General features: G+C 52.8%; 1 protein-coding gene across 1 annotated transcript; it reads left to right on the top strand.

Moving 5' to 3' along the window:
- Window positions 1-11,009: 11,009 nt before the first annotated feature.
- Window positions 11,010-12,065, top strand: LOC124659614 (agamous-like MADS-box protein AGL61). The gene has a single exon (XM_047197450.1). The coding sequence runs from the start codon at window positions 11,010-11,012 to the stop codon at window positions 12,063-12,065; it is 1,056 nt and encodes a 351-aa protein (XP_047053406.1).
- The last annotated feature ends 864 nt before the right edge of the window (window positions 12,066-12,929 follow it).

Here is a 12,929-nt window from a genome sequence, read left to right as displayed (position 1 = left end):
CAGCTATGCATGCTTCAATCTTGGCCTTGTTTCCAGTTATCTTTCGAATATACTTAAACTCTCTCTCAATACAGAACTGCCAACGAAACTGCACCGGACCACCCAAGAGTGCCTCGTTGGCGAGGTGCACAATGAGATGTGCCATCGGAGTAAAGAAGCCTGGCGGAAATATCATCTCCAAATTGCATAGCAACTCCGGCACTGTATGTTGTAGCTTTGCAATAACCTCGGGACATATCCGCTTAGCACGTAGCGTGCGGAAGAAATGGCTCAACTGCGCAAGCACTCGCCGGACTTTCTCGGGGATATACCCTCGAAGCATCACCGGCATGAGCCGCTGAATCCATATATGATAGTCGTGACTCTTGAGCCCGGTGACTTTTCCCGTCGAAAGATTAACTCCCTTACTCATATTCGAGCAATAACCATCCGGGAACATCACGACGTATTTGAGCCACCTGAATGCCTCCTTCTTTTGGATGGAATCAAGGCAGAAGTTGGCATGCGGCTTGAACCAATTCTTTTGACGGCCAATAGGACGCTTCATGTGTAATTTTTCCCTATCACGGAGGATCTCAATATCGACTCTAGCCTTGACATTATCCTTTGACTTCCCGGGAATGTTCAGGCATGTGTGAAAGACGGACTCCGCGACATTCTTTACAGTGTGCATCACATCGATGTTATGGGGAAGTTCGAGGTGCTTGTAATACTCGAGCTTCGTTAAAGCCGCCTCGTGAGTCCAGTTGTGCGTTACACCATATCCCTCAAATTGATGGCCAGTTGGCGTCGCTGCCGGCACGAGAGCACGTAGCTCGGCTTCAACAAGTGTACCATCAAACTTCGGCACATCTTTTTTTCATGCACAACTTTGCCCTTCTTGAAGTTCTTTTTGTCTTCTCTAAACGGATGCCTCCTTTTGAGGAACTGTCGATTCGTGTCAAACGCAACATACTTGCGACCCTTCGTAGCCAAAGGAACTCAAGCCGATGCCTCGCACACTCGGGCATGGCCACTTACCAGCTGTACACCATCCACATGTTAGGGCGTACCCGGGCATGTCATGCATGGTATACCGCAACCAAACTCTCATGCAGAAGTTTGTCTTCGATGCTCGGTCGTACGTCAATGTCCCGTGGTGCCAAGAGTGGTTCAAATCTTCCACAATCGGCTGCATGTAGACACTCAAATTCTTCCCCGGGTAATGAGGGCCTGGAATGATCAGCGACAGAAACATGGTCTTCCTCGTCATTAGGACTCCGGGAGGGAGATTGAGCGGAATAACAAACACGGGCCAGCAACTGTAATTGGCAGTCGACATACCATATGGATTGAAACCATCTGTTGCTATCGCAATTCTGACATTCCGAGCCTCGGCTGCCTTAAGCGGGTGTTTTGTATCGAAGTTCTTCCATGCCGTACCATCGGATGGATGTCCCATCTTCAACTTCTTGTTTTCGTCCACGAATCTCTTCCCATACTTGTGCCACGTCATCTGTTTGGCTGTCTCCTCGTGCATGTAAAGCCGCTGGATTCTTTTTATGAATGGGAGATATCGAAGAATCGACTTTGCGGTGCTTGACCGCCTCACCCGACCATCCTTTCCCGTTACCTCTTCATACCTAGACCGCTTACGGATGGGACGAGTACTTGTCCTCCGCATACCTGTCTCCAAAATAGAACGCAGCCTTTGGGACAACAGTCTATCCTTTGATAATCCATGTTGAGGTCCTTCATCATTCTCCTCGTCGCGTGCGAGGCTTTGAGGCGGACAATGATCTTTGGGCAACATGTTACCAGTTGTTTTCGAGACTTGCTTCAAAGCCCTCACGGGTGGTGTTGTACCGGGTCTTGTCGGCTAGACATTGGGAGATGGCATCGAGCTGAGAAATCGCGGCGCCCTCGTACAGAGGCCTCTTAGCCGCGGCAATCATATCATAGAAGGCCTTCGCGGTTGGCTCTGGTTCCTCCGGTTCTGGCGGCGCCTCCGGTTCTGGCGGCGCCTCCGGTTCTGGGAGGTGGCGAATCCGGGACATCGGCATGGACGAGATCATCTAGAAAGTCTCTAATTCCATCGTACTCATTGCCATTGAGCCGCTGCCGTATCACCTCACCTCTTCGCGCTCATCAAAGTCGATTTCCGTGACGTACCCATGCATATACCCATATTGCAGAAGGTGTCTATACATTTCATCCTTCCCACGACGTTGACGCTTCACGCAGCGAACACGGGGGCAAAGTGCCCGAGCCAGCCCCTTTGTACCACGCGCTAACTCATTCACTAGAAAATGGGTCTTCCTTGTCCACTCATCTGTTTTCTCGGTCGCACTAACACGCTCATTGTACATCCATCCATTATCAGCCATCCTCTCGCTTTATTGGGAGCCAAACCACGGACATAGCATTTATATCAAATAGGAAATTAAATGCATCATATTTTTATTTATTTTACCGGGCGAAACGCATGCATCAACCTACATCTCTACTAGGTGGGCTCCTAGCAGCCGCCGGATCCGTAGTTAGCTACGTTCTCCATGCTCTACCCCGGTCCAAGTCAGAATTTCGGCAGCACCTCCCCGCTGCTCTCCCGATACACGTCTCGGCAAAAAGCCGAGAGGATGTGCATCCGGAGAACAACGGGGAGGCGCCGCCGAAATCCCGACTCGGACCGGAGTAGAACATGGAAAACGTAGACAACTACGCATCCGCCGACTGTCCCGTAAATGCCGCAAGCGTTACGGTTCAAAATATGCGGACCACTAATGCATATTTATCCGCGTAACGCTCGCGGACGGGAAGTGACACCTAGGTTACGCAACTGGACTTGGAAAATGAATCTAGTGACATAAGAAAATGCGGAGAAGAAGTTGGAAATTTAGCTCACCCTCGGCTGTAGAGGAAGTAGTCCAACAAACGAGTGTCGATGTCGGCGACCGTCGAGAAGCGCGTCAAGATCCGGGATCGTCACGCCGGGGTGCTCATGACGAGGCGGTCACCACATGGCCTATTACAAATTCACAATATTAGAAAAAATTCACATGTGCATTTCTATTTCCATTATTAAACATATTCATTTTCAAATATTTAAACTCATCATGCACAAATAGCTAAACTCATCATGCACAAATAGCTAAACTCATCAGGTGCTACGCGATCACTCACCTCCTGAACTAGAAGTACTCCCTCTGTCCCATGAAAAATGTCTCATATTTGTCTAAATTTGAATGTATCTAGACACTAGATAGTTTCTAGATACATCCAAAATTAGATAAATCTAGGACATCTTTCGTGGGACGGAGAGAGTATTCAATATTCACCAAGTGACAATCAAATACTTTAGTCTGACAATCAATTCCCCATTGCTAATTGCTTTTACACCATGTGGTTTTTTTACACCACGGGGTCGAAATTGAACCATATCTGAACCCAGGCTTTCATCCTTGCTTTGCCAACTTGAGCTAACATATAGCTGCTATAATTGGACCCCCAAACAGTATATGCATCATTTCAAGAAATCAACTCACGGGCCGATTAATGGGCAAACAAACATTGCTCATGGCATGGCAGCCATGACTCCAAATCAGCCCTAGTTGTAGCCCTTGTTCATCTGAATTATTTCCATTTCATTTCTATTTCTTTACAATTTTCAAATCAATTTTAATTTCAATTTCAATTTCTTTCAATTTCAATTTCAATTACTATTTCTTTCTTTCTATTTCAAATCAATTACACATTTCAATTACTATTTTCTTACACATTTTAATTTCAAGAACTAAAACTAATACACAAATAAAAAAAGGAGTTCTTACCGTGTGTTGCAGGGAAGATGGCCGGGCAGCGGGAGGAGGAGGCCGGCCAGGGAGCTTGGTGGGCGGGGGCGCGAGGAGGAGGCCGGCCAGGGGACTGCGGGTTGGGCGCGAGGACGAGGAGGAGAGCGGCGTGCGGCTGCTGGCGGCGGCGCGCGGCTGCTGGCGGCGGCACGAGGTAAAGGGGAGCTCGGGAGAGGTGGAGGTGGCGGCGAGGAGGTGCTTGCAGAGGTGGAGGGAGAGCGAGAGGAGGGCGGCGGGCGGCGGGGAGGTGGTTGCCGGCGGCGGGGAGCGTGGCGGCGGGCGGGGGAGGAGCAGAGATGGGTGGCGGCGGGCTCAGGCGCGCGGGGGAGAAGGGTCTGGCTCGGGCTCGGGCGCGTGGTCCGGCTCGACCAACCCTAAACGTGCCTGTGCCCATAGCCTATGCCGAGGGCCAAGGCTATGCCGACGGCAGCCCTCGGCATAGCCCCCCTTTTTTTCTTTTTTCAATTTATTTTTTATTTTCTTTTTTCAATTTATTTTTTATTTTCTTTTTTCAATTTATTTTTATTTTTTATTTAAATTCCTCGACATGCTCGAGCGCGTCCTCGCGCGCCTCCCGCCCGCCAGCTTCTTCCGCCTCCGCGGCGTGTGCCGCCGCTGGCGCGACGCCGCGTGGTCGCCCGCCTTCCTCGCCGCGTGCGCCAGCGTCCCCGCCCGCGACCCCTGGTTCCTCATGCTGCCCGACTCCGACCGACCGGACGAGCGCCCCGGCCACGCCGTCGCGTTCGACGCCGCCGAGCGGACCTGGGCGCGCTGCCGTGGTCCCGCGGGCCCGGTGCCCGTGGCCGCCGCGGGCGGGCTCGTGCTCTACCGCGCGCCCGACACGGGCGCGCTCACCGTCTCCAACCCGCTGACCGGCGCCTCCCGCGCGCTCCCGCCCCCGCCGCCGGCCCCACTCCAGGCCGTCGCCATGTACGGCTCGCCCTACCGCGTCGTCCTCATCCTCGGCAAGCTCACGGACCTCTCCATGTCCGCGTTCGACCCCTCCACCAACTCCTGGTCCGTCCCAGTCCCGCTCTCTCGCAAGCCAGACCCAGACTCACCCGCCGATGCCAACACACCAGCCCCGCGCGGCAACAACGACGACAACGACGTAGACGCCGACGCCGACGAAGACGACGGCACGGTCTTCTTCCTGACCAAGTCCGGCACCGTAATGTCCTCATATGATATCAAGTTTCTCTCCGGCACACAAGTTCTAGGGCCATTCCCTAGATCTGACGCTAGATTTCCGACGAAACCCTAGTTCTGTTGACCGCGCGGTCTACCCCTTTGACTGCATCCCATCGGGGGTCCCCCGGTGGGCATATGCCTCCATTTGAGCTTGGTTAGGTCATAGGTACATGTGGAAACAAAAATCATCCCATATGATATCAAGTTTCTCTCCGGTTCACGTACGAGGAGTTCCCCCTATATATGCGGGAATCGCCCAAGTGTAGGAACCCCCTGTCCGAGAAGCCGGACACCTGGGGGGGTAGCCTTGGATATAGAACCATCTCAAATCACTTTTGTGCATTCCATGTGGACACACACAAGTTTTGGGGCCATTCCCTAGATCCGACGCTCGATTTCTGACGAAACCCTAGTTCTGTTGACCGCGCGGTCTACCCCTTTGATCGCATCCCATCGGGGTCCCCGGTGGGCATATGCCTCCATTTGAGCTTGGTTAGGTCATAGGTACATGTGGAAACAAAAATCATCCCATATGATATCAAGTTTCTCTCCGGTTCACGTACGAGGGAGTTCCCCCTATATATGCGAGAATCCGCCCAAGTGTAGGAACCCCCTGTCCGAGAAGCCGGACACACCTGGGGGGGTAGTCTTGGATATAGAACCATCTCAAATCACTTTTGTGCATTCCATGTGGACACACACAAGTTCTGGGGCCATTCCCTAGATCCAACGCTCGATTTCTGACGAAACCCTAGTTCTGTTGACCGCGCGGTCTACCCCTTTGATCTGCATCCCATCGGGGTCCCCGGTGGGCATATGCCTCCATTTGAGCTTGGTTAGGTCATAGGTACATGTGGAAACAAAAATCATCCCATATGATATCAAGTTTCTCTCCGGTTCACGTACGAGGGAGTTCCCCCTATACATGCGAGATCCGCCCAAGTGTAGGAACCCCCTGTCCGAGAAGCCGGACACACCTGGGGGTAGCCTTGGATATAAAACCATCTCAAATCAATTTTGTGCATGCCATGTGGACACACACAAGTTCGGGGGCCATTCCCTAGATCCGACGCTCGATTTCCGACGAAACCCTAGTTCTCGTTGACCGCGCGGTCTACCCCTTTGACTCGCATCCCATCGGGGGTCCCCGGTGGGCATATGCCTCCATTTGAGCTTGGTTAGGTCATAGGTACATGTGGAAACAAAAATCATCCCATATGATATCAAGTTTCTCTCCGGTTCACGTACGAGGGAGTTCCCCCCTATACATGCAGAATCTGCCCAAGTGTAGGAACCCCCTGTCCGAGAAGCCGGACACACCTGGGGGGTAGCCTTGGATATAAAACCATCTCAAATCACTTTTGTGCATGCCATGTGGACACACACAAGTTTTGGGGCCATTCCCTAGATCTGACGCTCGATTTCCGACGAAACCCTAGTTATGTTGACCGCGCGGTCTACCCCTTTGACTGCATCCCACCGGGGGTCCCCCGGTGGGCATATGCCTCCATTTGAGCTTGGTTAGGTCATAGGTACATGTGGAAACAAAAATCATCCCATATGATATCAAGTTTCTCTCCGGTTCACGTACGAGGGAGTTCCACCTATACATGCGGAGTACTGCCCAAGTGTAGGAACCCCTGTCCGAGAAGCCGGACACACCTGGGGGGTAGCCTTGGATATAGAACCATCTCAAATCAATTTTGTGCATGCCATGTGGACACACACAAGTTCTGGGGGCCATTCCCTAGATCCGACGCTAGATTTCCGACGAAACCCTAGTTCTGTTGACCGCGCGGTCTACCCCTTTGATCGCATCCCATCGGGGTCCCCGGTGGGCATATGCCTCCATTTGAGCTTGGTTAGGTCATAGGTACATGTGGAAACAAAAATCATCCCATATGATATCAAGTTTCTCTCCGGTTCACGTACGAGGAGTTCCCCTATATATGCGGAATCCGCCCAAGTGTAGGAACCCCCGTCCGAGAAGCCGGACACACACAGGGGGTAGCCTTGGATATAGAACCATCTCAAATCACTTTTGTGCATGCCATGTGGACACACACAAGTTTTGGGGCCATTCCCTAGATCCGACGCTCGATTTCCGACGAAACCCTAGTTCTGTTGACCGCGCGGTCTACCCCTTTGACTGCATCCCATCGGGGGTCCCCGGTGGGCATATGCCTCCATTTGAGCTTGGTTAGGTCATAGGTACATGTGGAAACAAAAATCATCCCATATGATATCAAGTTTCTCTCCGGTTCACGTACGAGGGAGTTCCCCCTATATATGCGAGAATCTGCCCAAGTGTAGGAACCCCCTGTCCGAGAAGCCGGACACACCTGGGGGGGTAGCCTTGGATCTCAAATCACTTTTGTGCATGCCATGTGGACACACACAAGTTCTGGGGCCATTCCCTAGATCCGACGCTCGATTTCTGACGAAACCCTAGTTCTGTTGACCGCGCGGTCTACCCCTTTGATCGCATCCCATCGGGGTCCCCGGTGGGCATATGCCTCCATTTGAGCTTGGTTAGGTCATAGGTACATGTGGAAACAAAAATCATCCCATATGATATCAAGTTTCTCTCCGGTTCACGTACGAGGGAGTTCCCCCTATACATGCAGAATCTGCCCAAGTGTAGGAACCCCCTGTCCGAGAAGCCGGACACACCTGGGGGGTAGCCTTGGATATAGAACCATCTCAAATCACTTTTGTGCATTCCATGTGGACACACACAAGTTTTGGGGCCATTCCCTAGATCCGACGCTCGATTTCCGACGAAACCCTAGTTCCGTTGACCGCGCGGTCTACCCCTTTGATCGCATCCCATCGGGGTCCCCCGGTGGGCATATGCCTCCATTTGAGCTTGGTTAGGTCATAGGTACATGTGGAAACAAAAATCATCCCATATGATATCAAGTTTCTCTCCGGTTCACGTACGAGGGAGTTCCCCTATACATGCAGAATCTGCCCAAGTGTAGGAACCCCCTGTCCGAGAAGCCGGACACACCTGGGGGGTAGCCTTGGATATAGAACCATCTCAAATCAATTTTGTGCATGCCATGTGGACACACACAAGTTCTGGGGGCCATTCCCTAGATCCGACGCTAGATTTCCGACGAAACCCTAGTTCTGTTGACCGCGCGGTCTACCCCTTTGACTGCATCCCATCGGGGTCCCCGGTGGGCATATGCCTCCATTTGAGCTTGGTTAGGTCATAGGTACATGTGGAAACAAAAATCATCCCATATGATATCAAGTTTCTCTCCGGTTCACGTACGAGGGAGTTCCCCCTATACATGCAGAATCTGCCCAAGTGTAGTAACCCCCTGTCCGAGAAGCCGGACACACCTGGGGGGTAGCCTTGGATATAGAACCATCTCAGATCACTTTTGTGCATTCCATGTGGACACACACAAGTTTTGGGGCCATTCCCTAGATCTGATGCTCGATTTCCGATGAAACCCTAGTTCTGTTGACCGCGCGGTCTACCCCTTTGACTGCATCCCATCGGGGGTCCCCCGGTGGGCATATGCCTCCATTTGAGCTTGGTTAGGTCATAGGTACATGTGGAAACAAAAATCATCCCATATGATATCAAGTTTCTCTCCGGTTCACGTACGAGGGAGTTCCCCCTATATATGCAGAATCTGCCCAAGTGTAGGAACCCCCTGTCCGAGAAGCCGGACACACCTGGGGGGGTAGCCTTGGATATAGAACCATCTCAAATCACTTTTGTGCATGCCATGTGGACACACACAAGTTCTGGGGCCATTCCCTAGATCCGACGCTAGATTTACGACGAAACCCTAGTTACGTTGACCGCGCGGTCTACCCCTTTGATCGCATCCCATCGGGAGTCCCCGGTGGGCATATGCCTCCATTTGAGCTTGGTTAGGTCATAGGTACATGTGGAAACAAAAATCATCCCATATGATATCAAGTTTCTCTCCGGTTCACGTACGAGGGAGTTCCCCCTATATATGCGAGATACGCCCAAGTGTAGGAACCCCCGTCCGAGAAGCCGGACACACCAGGGGGTAGCCTTGGATATAGAACCATCTCAAATCACTTTTGTGCATTCCATGTGGACACACACAAGTTTTGGGGCCATTCCCTAGATCCGACGCTCGATTTCCGACGAAACCCTAGTTACGTTGACCGCGCGGTCTACCCCTTTGACTCGCATCCCATCGGGGGTCCCCGGTGGGCATATGCCTCCATTTGAGCTTGGTTAGGTCATAGGTACATGTGGAAACAAAAATCATCCCATATGATATCAAGTTTCTCTCCGGTTCACGTACGAGGGAGTTCCCCCCTATACATGCAGAATCTGCCCAAGTGTAGGAACCCCCTGTCCGAGAAGCCGGACACACCTGGGGGGTAGCCTTGGATATAGAACCATCTCAAATCACTTTTGTGCATGCCATGTGGACACACACAAGTTCTGGGGCCATTCCCTAGATCCGACGCTCGATTTCTGACGAAACCCTAGTTCTGTTGACCGCGCGGTCTACCCCTTTGACTGCATCCCATCGGGGGTCCCCCGGTGGGCATATGCCTCCATTTGAGCTTGGTTAGGTCATAGGTACATGTGGAAACATTTAGGATGATCACATATGATCCCAAGTTTCTCTCAGGTTCAACTCCGAGGAGTTCCCCCCATACACGCGAGAATCCGCCTAAGTGTAGGAACCCCCTGTCCGAGAAGCCGGACACACCTGGGGGGGTAGCCTTGGATATAGAACCATCTCAAATCACTTTTGTGCATTCCATGTGGACACACACAAGTTTTCCAGCGATTCCGACGCTCCGGTGGTCTGTATCTTGGAAAACCCTAGGGCGGGGACCCCGCAGATCTACCCCTATAGCTTTCTCCGTGCGAGGGTTTACCAATGGACTTTTTTACTTGTTTTGCTTTGTTTAGGACATATGTACATGGAAACCATAGGTTGGGCATACTTTACCATAAAATAGGCTCCGTTTGAGCCGTGCCGGGAGTTTGCACATACAGATCCTGGATTTTACCAAGTGCTAGCCCATGTATGTGGAAATCGTCAACGCCGGGCACATGCAAGGTTAGCCAAACCCTAGGGAGGGGACCCCGCAGATCTAACCCTAGGGTTAGGGTTAGGGATAGGATCCGGGTGAGGTTTAGGGTTACCAAAATGTTCGCAAAATAGAAAGTTGGCCCGCAGAAGCGGGAAACCCTAGGGCGGGAATGGCCTCGGTTAGGGTTAGGGTTGGAGTTAGGGTTAGCAATGGAATTTTTCCTAAATGTTTAAGGACATATGTAGATAGATAGCAGAAGTTCAGCCTAGTGGCTCCGGTTGACCCGTCTGCGAAGAGCGTCACCCGTGGGACCTACATATATGCAATGCATCGTCGAATTCTTAAAAAATAGAACCTTTCTTTACATAATTCATACTAGTAAATAAATAATAGAAACATAATATAAAATAATATGAGAGAGAAAAAAAAGAAAAAATAAAAAAACTATATGCCGAGGGTGGCCGTCGGCATAGGGGGGGCCATGCCCTATGCCGAGGGTAGCCCTCGGCGTCTAGCCTGACGCCGTGAGCGCGCCGTCGCGTCGCCGATGGAGCAGCAGCTACGCTAGTGCCTACGCCGAGGGCCGGGTTGACGCCGACGGCTGCCCTCGGCGTAGCATCCTCTACGCCGACGGCAAGTGTACGCCGACGGGCGTCTTCCGGCGCTGCCCCGGCGAGGCCGTACGCCGACGGCCCCGATAAAAAGCCCTCGGCGTAGGGTTTGGCCGTCGGCGTATCCCGCCATTCCTGTAGTGTATACAGCAGTAATACATGCAGTAGAGAGCTTCTTCCTCACGACGCCGGCCTCTCCCACTATATAAACATGTACTCCCTGCCAGAGTGCCAGCCCGCACCCCCGCAGCCACACCGCAGATCCACCACCTACCCTCGCCTAAGCGTCTAGATACAATCTCATCTCTCCGAGTTCCAGGCAATGGCCATGCCGCCTCGCCGCACGAGCATTGGGAGGCAGCGGATCGAGATCCGCCCCATCGAGAACCATGAGGCGCGTCAGGTAAGCTTCTCCAAGCGCCGCAGGGGCCTCTTCAACAAGGCCAGCGAGCTCGCCATCATGTGCGGCGTCGAGCTGGCCGTCGTCGTCATCTCCCCCGGCGGCAAGGCCTTCACCTTCGGCGACCCCTCCGTCCACGCCATCCTCGAGCGCTTCGATCTGGCCGGGGCGGCGCCGGCGGCCCGGGAAGGAGGAGGAGGCGCTGGTGGAACGGCGGTGGCGGAGCTCGAACGTCGGTTCGGGGAGCTGCGTGCGCTTCTGGAAACGGAGGAGGCCCGGAGGGAGAGCGCGGTGGCGGCCATGGCGGCGAAACGCGCCGCCGCGAGCCCCGTGACGGCGTTGCTACAGGCTCACGTCCGCGACCTTGGGGAGGCTCAACTGAGGGTCTATGAGGCGGCGCTGGAGGAAACGCAGCTCGCCGTCACGGCGCGCAAGAACCAGGTGCTCCAGGACACTTTCAACTACGACCGCGCCATCGCGGCCAGGGCACGCCCCATCAACAACAACCTGCAAGTTCAACGGACGCCTCCACAGACCCTCCCCAACAACCAAGTGCTGCCGACGGCGCAGCAGTTCGTCGCCAACAACCAGGTTCAGCCGACGCCGCAGCAGCTCCTCGGCAACATCCAGGTGCAGCCGATGCCGCCACAGTTCCTTGCCAACAACCAGGTGCAGCCGACGCCGCAGCAGCTCCTCGCCAACAACCAGGTGCAGCCGACGCCGGAGCACTTCCTCGCCAACATCCAGGTGCAGCCGATGCCGCAGCAATCCCTCGCGAACAACAGTGTGCAGCAGTTCCAAGCCAACAACGACGGCGGGTTTGATCAGTTTGGTGCAGGCAGCAGTAGTAGCGCCAACAATGGCGAGATGGAGATGCAGATGATGATGACGCCCCTGCCGGGGTTCGACGACGCCGACCTAGAGATGATGATGATGGACTGGATGGAGCTGGGGCTCGGCTTCCCTGACCCTTGCTGAAAAGGAGAAGGAGAAGGAAGTGTTCACTTATGCATTTCTTCCATAGTAGGGCATTTGCCCTAGGGCGAAGCCGTCGATCGATTGTCTGTCTGTTTTCATGTGCTGGATGCTGTTTTCATTTTCAGTTTAAGCCTTAGCGTTTTTTTTTTTTTTTTGTGCGATTCAGCCTTAGCGTTTGAGGTCGTGGTCTTTTTATATGGGGGTTTGCCCTGCTGCATTTGCTCGTTAGATGTATGAATTTTGCAACTCAACACACTCCAATTTAATAATGAAATTGCGAACCTTTTTTCGATAAAGGGAATATATTAATATCAAAACGATACCAATTACACCCAGCCTCTGCAACAACGCACCACCCTAATGGCACTACGGATGCACACAGCCAAAGAAAGGAAAAGAAAACTAAGAAACAAAAGTCCCGCTACACTATCTCGGGCCAAACAACAGCAATACATCCACCGCCAAGACAACACCTGAAATACAGAATCTCCAAAAACGACGCATCCAAGAAGGGAACAGTGCGCTAACACCATCGTCGCCCGATCAACGATCTTAGGTTTTCACCCTGAAGATAGTCCCCGCTCTCAAAACAATGCCTCCAACAAGGTCATTGCCAGGCACAACCAGACCTTGGGGTTTCACCCTGAAAGGTAGGACTCCGAACTTCACCTGTGTTGTCGCCCCCACTTTCATACCGCTGCTGTGAAACCCGGAACACCAAGCAAGTCCCTCAACAGCGCGGACACTTGAACCTCCCTTAGCTAGTCCTCCCCTCCGGCCTTCATGAACTTCTCTTCTTCCGACTTTCATCATGGATCCATAGTCACTTGATGTCAACACAGAAAAAGAGCTTCACGCCGCTCC

This window comes from Lolium rigidum, chromosome 1 (genome assembly GCF_022539505.1).
Source record: "Lolium rigidum isolate FL_2022 chromosome 1, APGP_CSIRO_Lrig_0.1, whole genome shotgun sequence".
Lineage (NCBI taxonomy): Eukaryota > Viridiplantae > Streptophyta > Magnoliopsida > Poales > Poaceae > Lolium > Lolium rigidum.
Note: the sequence above shows the minus strand (reverse complement) of the source record. Positions and strands in the feature narration are given on the sequence as shown.

What these genes read in the sequence shown, in the direction of transcription:
- LOC124659614 (XM_047197450.1), top strand. Translation starts at nt 11,010, where the DNA reads ATGGCCATGCCGCCTCGCCGCACGAGCATTGGGAGGCAGCGGATCGAG.